The 7,282-nt window shown below is 47.7% G+C and overlaps 1 protein-coding gene across 1 annotated transcript in view; it reads left to right on the top strand.

Annotated features, from left to right (window-relative positions):
• XKR4 (XK related 4) overlaps positions 1 to 6,124 on the top strand; it is a 374,859-nt gene extending 368,735 nt beyond the window's left edge. Inside the window, exon 3 of the mRNA XM_049633683.1 lies at positions 5,156 to 6,124. Within this exon, the coding sequence (XP_049489640.1) occupies positions 5,156 to 6,102 (947 nt within the window). The 3' untranslated portion in view covers positions 6,103 to 6,124. The remainder of the gene's footprint in view (positions 1 to 5,155) is intronic.
• The last annotated feature ends 1,158 nt before the right edge of the window (positions 6,125 to 7,282 follow it).

Here is a 7,282-nt window from a genome sequence, read left to right as displayed (position 1 = left end):
AAGAAAGAAAGAAAGAAGAAAGAAAGAAGAAAGGAGAAAGAAAGAAAGAAAGAAAGAAGCTAGAACCCCCACCCCATTTAGAGGTTTTAAAATAAAAATTCTCGGGTTACAGTTCCAAAGGTGTTACATCCCCCTCGCCACATCTTATCCAAATATACACATTCAGCTCAAAATGATGGAATAAACTGTCACACTGACTTTACGATCATTAAACCCTTTTGGTCAAAGTCAGATCAGTTGTTTGGGCTGCAGTGAGAAAACAAAAACACGTGGGGTCAACCGGAATCAATCCGGGGGGCAGAGGTTTTCTGGAAGGCGAACTTCTCCTCTACCCTCTTAGGTCTTTGTTTGAGGGCCTGCAAATTACATGGGCAGATTAGCAAGACAAAATGCAGATTTAATTACATATGTAATCACGTGTGTAAAGATGGGGGACACGTATTGTCATTTTGTGTGCACACACAGGTTTTCACAAGGAAATGTGACTTGAGGACGTCATTAGAATTTGGAGTTTATGTCTCTTTTTTTTTTTAAGTTTATTTTTGAGAGAGAGAGAGAACAAGCAGGGGAAGGGACAGAGAGAGAGGGAGAGAGAGGATCCCAAGCGGGCTCCGCAGTCAGTGCAGAGCCTAGCCATGGGACGCTCAAACTCCTGAACCATGAGATCACGAACTGAACAAAAATCAAGAGCTGGACGCTTAACCGACTGGGCCACCCGGGCACCCTGGAGTTTATATACCTTAGTAGGGAATGGGGAGGGGCAGAGGGATACTTCGGGGAGGACAAATGCCTTCTCAAAAGTGGGGGAGATCCCAGGAACTCAAATGCCTTCAGCTTAAATAATTGTTATGCCACGGTGGTTGCTTCTGGATCCCTTCAGATGCAACACACCCAAAGGGCACAGGTGGTGACCTCTTGGATTCCGATGGCTTGGCAATATGGTATTTCTCAGGCAAGCTGCGTACAAAATCACCTTCTTAGAACTGTGGCTGCCTCTCCGGAAATGTACGTCGTCTCGCATTCTGAGAAGGGCGCTATACCAACCACAGGGAGCATAGACGAAGAAGAATTGTCTTCTTTCCACGAGAAAGCAAACACTGTCATCTACAGCCAGAATCCCTCCAGGTGTCCGATCCTGTGGACCTGGAACACGGAGACTGAAGGCTTGGGGGTGCTCGGGTAGATAATGAGACACACGGCTCTGGGGCTGGAGACGTCTGGTTCAGGGATGGGTTTGCTGAGAACTGGGAAACTCAGGAGGTGTGGAGTCTCTCAGGGAGGGGCTGAGAAGCAGGAGGCCCAGGGCCAGCATCCCAGCCCGTGCCAGTAATCTCCAGGAGGAGCCGATAAAATTGGAGAAACAAGAAACGAGGACTAGAAGGGAAAATGGGAAAGGGTGTGGAATAAAAAAAAGAAGAGATTCAATCAAGTGAAGAGCGATTCTTGAGGTTAAAGGGGGCCTGTCATTTGTTTGTGATCCCTGGGGATCCTGAGCTCCTGAAGACGCAGGGCTGGAATACAGAGACAGGGCATAACTGAGAGGGTCCTTTCTCCAGGACGCAGGGGGTTCGCTTTTGGGCAGGATAATTTTCATCAGAAACCAGCGTGGGGAAGGAACGAGGGAAGATAAATCGTGTAACCTCACCGAGGGAAACGGTTTCGCTTCTGTAAGATAGATTATTGCAGTAGACAAGCTCTGAGGTCTTATCACCTATTTTAACATTTTAATAAATAATATATTCCCACTGAGTCCTCTGTTTTTGAGAATTTGATTTCAGAGTGAAGTTTTATAACTGATACGCTATTCATTACTTTCAAAGAAAATGCTGACGGACACATTATGTGCTTCTTGGGACTACTGAAGGAATCCTTATATTTTAATATCTTAATGGTGTCGGGGGAGAATTATTGTTCAGTGTCACTTATGTAATATTCTGGCTCGGGAGGCCTAACCTGAAAGTAACTGTGAGGAAACAGACAAACCCAAAACAAGGCACACTCTTTTCTTTTAGGTACCGTGCCTCCAAAAAAAAAATGCCAATATCAAAAAGGCAAAGAAAGTCGGTGGAAATATGCCTGATTAAAGAAAACTAAGTTGATGACACAACTAAACGCAATCTCCGATTCCAGACTCAATTCTGTACCACAGGGAAAAATCCTACGATGGGCGTTGTTCAAGTCAACTGATGAAATTAGAATACTGATAGTGGATTCGGTGGATTAGAAAAAAAAAGTATGGTATCAATGTTAAATTCACTAACGTTGACAAATGTACTTGGTTATCTAAAAGAAAACCCCTATTCATGGGAAATTGGGTAAAGGACCATTGTGTGTGTCTTTTGGGGCCGCTGTAACAAAATACTACAGGCTGGGTAGTTTATAAACAGCAGAAATGTATTGCCCGCAGTTCCGGAAGCTAGAAGTCCAAGATCATGGCCAGCATGGTCTGGTGAGAGCTGTTTTCTGAGTTGAAGACTTCTCATTGTATTCTTAGGTGGCAGGAGGGATTTAGGGAGCACTCTGGGGCCTCTTTTATAAGGCACAAATCCCATCCATGACAGCCCCACCCTCATAATTTATGCACCTCCCAAAGGCCCCTCCTACTAATACCATCATCTTTAAGGGTTAGGGGTTCAACGCATGAATGGGGAGGGGGACGTGAGAGCACACAAACATTCAGACCATAGCAGCCTAGATGCACGCAATTTACTCTCAGATGGTTCAGAGAGAAAAAGAGGGGTGGGGGTGGGCAGTGATAAAGCAAAGGAAGCCATATGACAATCCTGGCAAAGAGTATATAGGTGTTCAACGTACTATTTTTATTTTTGCAATTCTTCCGTTAAGCACTTCATGGGGGGGTGTGAATTTCTAATAAGGAATAACTCTGAGGTTGCCCCATATCTTCCGTCCAGGCCTATTATTTGTCTTATAAAAATTAACTGCTAAGCAGAAGGGAAAAAAAAAAAAACCTCAAATGAACCAGGGAAATTCTAATTGTTGCTAAAGCAGAGAATTCACGAAGGGAGCGGTCCTAAATGGACAGGAAATCGGCCTCCGCTATAGGCAAAAAGTGTACGTCTTAAATCGTAAGATACGCTGAGAGCAAAGCTGAGAGGAACCTACTTTTCTACTGCCAGAACATTGCCTTAACAAGTTCCTGGAGTGTCCTGAAGCAGGCTGGATTGCTTTCTTGGGACGTGGAATAAAAGGGGTGAAGATTCCCGGGGACTTTGGACTGAGTCCGTTTTCCAATTGGTTTACATCTGCCAACGGATGATTTTACGATGCGGCGTACGTAAGGTGTGGTTTTTGTTTTTTTACTATTTATCACTTCTTTGTAAAACAGCCTTTAAGAACGCCTGTGAAAAGTGGTAACCCTGATGGTTCTGACTCCCCGAGTCGCCTCGCGCTTTATCCACCTGCCCGACAATGTGGCCGTCTTCCTGAAGGTGGCGCTGTGCGCGAGCGCGGGGCGTGAAAAAGAAAGGACCTTTCCGGTGTTGCACCTGCCCTGGGGCACGGTGTACACGCACAAGGAATACACTCCAGAACAATCCGTACCATGGCAAATGGTGCAGATAAGGAGCGAGGTCGTGAGCCGCTTCTATGGCCCTCAAAGGGGTTGGCATTAAAATGGCACAACCTTTTGGTCTGCAGTCCTCAACTGACGGTTAAGGGTGTCCTTCCCAGAGTCGTCATTCCACGACCTTTTGCTTCCCCTTGTCGCACCTTCTTCTTTCTCTAACTTTTCTTCCTACCCTCTCTTTTCACTTCCAAATTTGCTTTACAATTGGTGTAGGTGTTTTCTACCTCATAGAAATTGTATTATCATTTAAAAAACCGAACAACCAAGAAAAAAAGAAAGCAGCAAAAAAAAAATTTTTTTTTAACACACGAAAAAGAAAAGAAATTGTATTATTAAAACCTCCTTTGCGTACTGGCCTTGAACTGACCTAAAGTATTGCCATACCTGCCCAAGAGTTATGGTAATGGAAGGTGTTTTGTGCTGGCCAGAACCAGAAAACCAAAACTGAGGATTGGGAGGCACATCTGGGCATTCTGCTAACTTGATTGGGGCTGGACATGAGAAGTGGCCGCTGGAAGTCTTGTGACAGTTTGTTGAGTAGTATGCAGACTGACTAACATTTCAGTGGCCAAGTGAATTCCCCCAAAGGGCTGTCTCCTGAAGGAGGCCAGTGCCTTTCCCGGTGAGCTCTGTCCATGTCTGGACCATTCGGGTGACGCTTCGGACACAGGAGAAGCAGCAAAAGTGGAGGGAAATAATACAAGTCATTTTAGAAACTTGCAGACACACTTTTGGAGAGCGTACTAACCAAAGGGGGTCCATAAAATGATAGGAGAAGGAGTTGAGGTGATTTCTGTAGCATCTTTATGAAAGAATAAGCCATCTTTCTTCTAAGAGAAACGTCTTCTTCTAAGGGAAGGGCAGTAAGGAACAGACAGAAGCTATGGGGAGAATTACATCTGGGTTCTATTAGGACAAACTGCATACCAGGGGCCACAGGAAACATTGCCAAGAAGGTTTTATGGACTCCTATTTGTAAGAAAGAGTGAACTTTCTTTTGTGAGTGAAGTGCCTTCATTCTTGTTCAGAAGCAGGAAGGTAAACCGGCTGTCTCCCCCCCTCCCCGCCCCCCAGTTTCTGGTGATTATTTATCCCTTTCATCCACAGACTCTCAAAGCCGCCCGGAACCTTGGAGATCACCCACTTTGCAGATGAGGACGCCAGTTGAAGTGATTGTCCAGAGTCATACAGAGTTGAAACAGCAGCCCAGTTCTGTCAGCCTCCCCAGTCCGTGTTTATTTTCCCACTGCACAAAACTACCTCCTTAGTTTATTTCCAGCACACGGAAAGTTACCCCCACCCGCCACCCCATTTCCAGATCCCACACCCCTGTCTGGTTTTGAGCAGCAGTCCCTTTGTACTGCATGACTTCTCCATACGACTGGGGCCCACCGAAGACACACACAGTAGGACCCCCATGAGCGTTCAGCCCAACCGAACCTCAAAGACACGGACAGCTCTGCCGATGTCACGGTTAGCCTGTCCCGAGCTCCCAACTCCACGTGACATCTTCAGGGGACAGCACTGCATCTCACTTTTGACAGAATGTCTTCCCTTTTGCCTTCGTAGGTTTCACTGCGGCGGCCTCCCTCGTGTCTTTGGCTTGGGCCCTGGCCTCTTACCAGAAGGCCCTCCGGGACTCTCGAGACGACAAGAAGCCCATCAGCTACATGGCCGTCGTCATCCAGTTCTGCTGGCACTTCTTCACCATCGCCGCCAGAGTCATCACCTTCGCCCTCTTCGCCTCGGTTTTCCAGCTCTACTTCGGGATCTTCATCGTCCTCCACTGGTGCATCATGACCTTCTGGATCGTACACTGTGAGACAGAATTCTGTATCACCAAATGGGAAGAGATTGTGTTCGACATGGTGGTGGGGATCATCTACATTTTCAGCTGGTTCAACGTCAAGGAAGGCAGGACTCGCTGTAGGCTCTTCATCTACTACTTTGTGATTCTTTTGGAAAATACAGCCTTGAGTGCCCTCTGGTACCTCTACAAGGCTCCCCAGATCGCAGACGCGTTTGCCATCCCGGCGCTGTGTGTGGTGTTCAGCAGCTTTTTAACTGGCGTCGTTTTTATGCTGATGTATTATGCCTTCTTTCACCCCAACGGACCCAGGTTCGGGCAGTCACCAAGCTGTGCTTGTGAGGACCCAGTCGCCGCCTTCACTCTGCCTCCAGAGGTGGCCACGAGCACGCTCCGGTCCATCTCCAACAACCGAAGCGTCGCCAGCGACCGCGACCAGAAATTTGCAGAGCGGGACGGGTGCGTCCCTGTCTTTCAGGTGAGGCCCACGGCCCCGTCCACCCCATCGTCTCGCCCACCACGGATTGAAGAATCTGTCATTAAAATTGACCTGTTCAGGAATAGGTACCCAGCGTGGGAGAGACACGTTTTGGACCGAAGCCTCCGGAAGGCCATCTTAGCCTTTGAATGTTCCCCGTCTCCTCCAAGGCTGCAGTACAAAGATGATGCCCTTATTCAGGAGCGGCTGGAGTATGAAACCACTTTATAAAATAGAAGGCTTTGGAGGGGCCACAACCTCCAGGTGAAGGGGTGACAGCGGGGCCGTGGCAATAACGAAACTCCGTCCTAGACCAGGGCAGAGAGCTGTAATGCGCTTAGTGTGACCGCCCATCAGCTGGCTGCCCTGCTGTGGTCTCCTTTCCAAACAGCAGCTGAAGGGAACATGGCGGCTTAGTAGGACTTCTCGTTGCTACCAGCCCTCCTGTCCACTCTCAGCGTGTCCACCAGAGGGTACAATTATCACGGAAAATGTTGCCTCCAATCAATAGGGTGTTTTGATGGAGTCAACTGATCTTTGCAGAAAAATCTATTCAGTCACACACACACACACACACACACACACACACACGCACACACACCTGCTAATACACACACGGCACCAGTCCTCTGTCAAAACAGCTTAGGTGATTTTTCTTGATGCAAAGCTCTGATTCTGAATATAAAAACAGAGAGAGAGAGAAAACATATCCCTCAAGACTCCAGGAAAAAAACACAAATAGTACCACTTAGAAAAGAAATCATAGACCATTCTCATTCGGAAACTGACACCATGTGTGAAAATCCTACCCAGTGGACAGCAAACTCAACTGTTGTTTACATGTGTATTAGAATCAATGGAATGGTTCGTTTTCCACACATTTCAGGATTTGTCTTTTAGTTTAAAGTTTCCGTTGAGAACATCCTTTCTGCCAGAAATCCTATGCAGCGCATCTGTGGCTTTTGACAAGGCCAAGGAGCTCGAGAAGTTCGGGAGGTACACGAAATGGTGATCGCGAGTCAGTATTCAGTTGCAGAAGTGTAATAAATCCCTGAAGAGGAAGCACGGGAAAAACGAGGCAAAACGAGCGTCAGATTTCCCGGCCTGTGCGGCTCACACTGGCATGTAAGTGCAGGGGCAGAAGAGGGACAGGCTGACCCGGATGTTACAAGATGCGGAAAAGCGTGGCTCCGTGTGAGCACGTGCCGGGCCACACCCACCTAGTGCCAAACACCGTCCAACCACAGGACTGACGTGCAAGTCCCAAACACCTGAGAACGAGTGGCCTGAGCCCCCCACCCCCACCCCCCGCCGCCCAAAGGCGGACGTGAGAGTGCACCATCAAGTTCCCCACTGTGTACAGACTTTCCCCACCCCCACCCCCCCAATCCAAGGTCAAAGTGATGTGTCT

This window comes from Panthera uncia, chromosome F2, assembly GCF_023721935.1.
Source record: "Panthera uncia isolate 11264 chromosome F2, Puncia_PCG_1.0, whole genome shotgun sequence".
Taxonomy (NCBI): domain Eukaryota; kingdom Metazoa; phylum Chordata; class Mammalia; order Carnivora; family Felidae; genus Panthera; species Panthera uncia.
The sequence above is the reverse complement of the archived record's forward strand: the minus strand, read 5'-3'. Positions and strand labels throughout refer to the sequence as shown.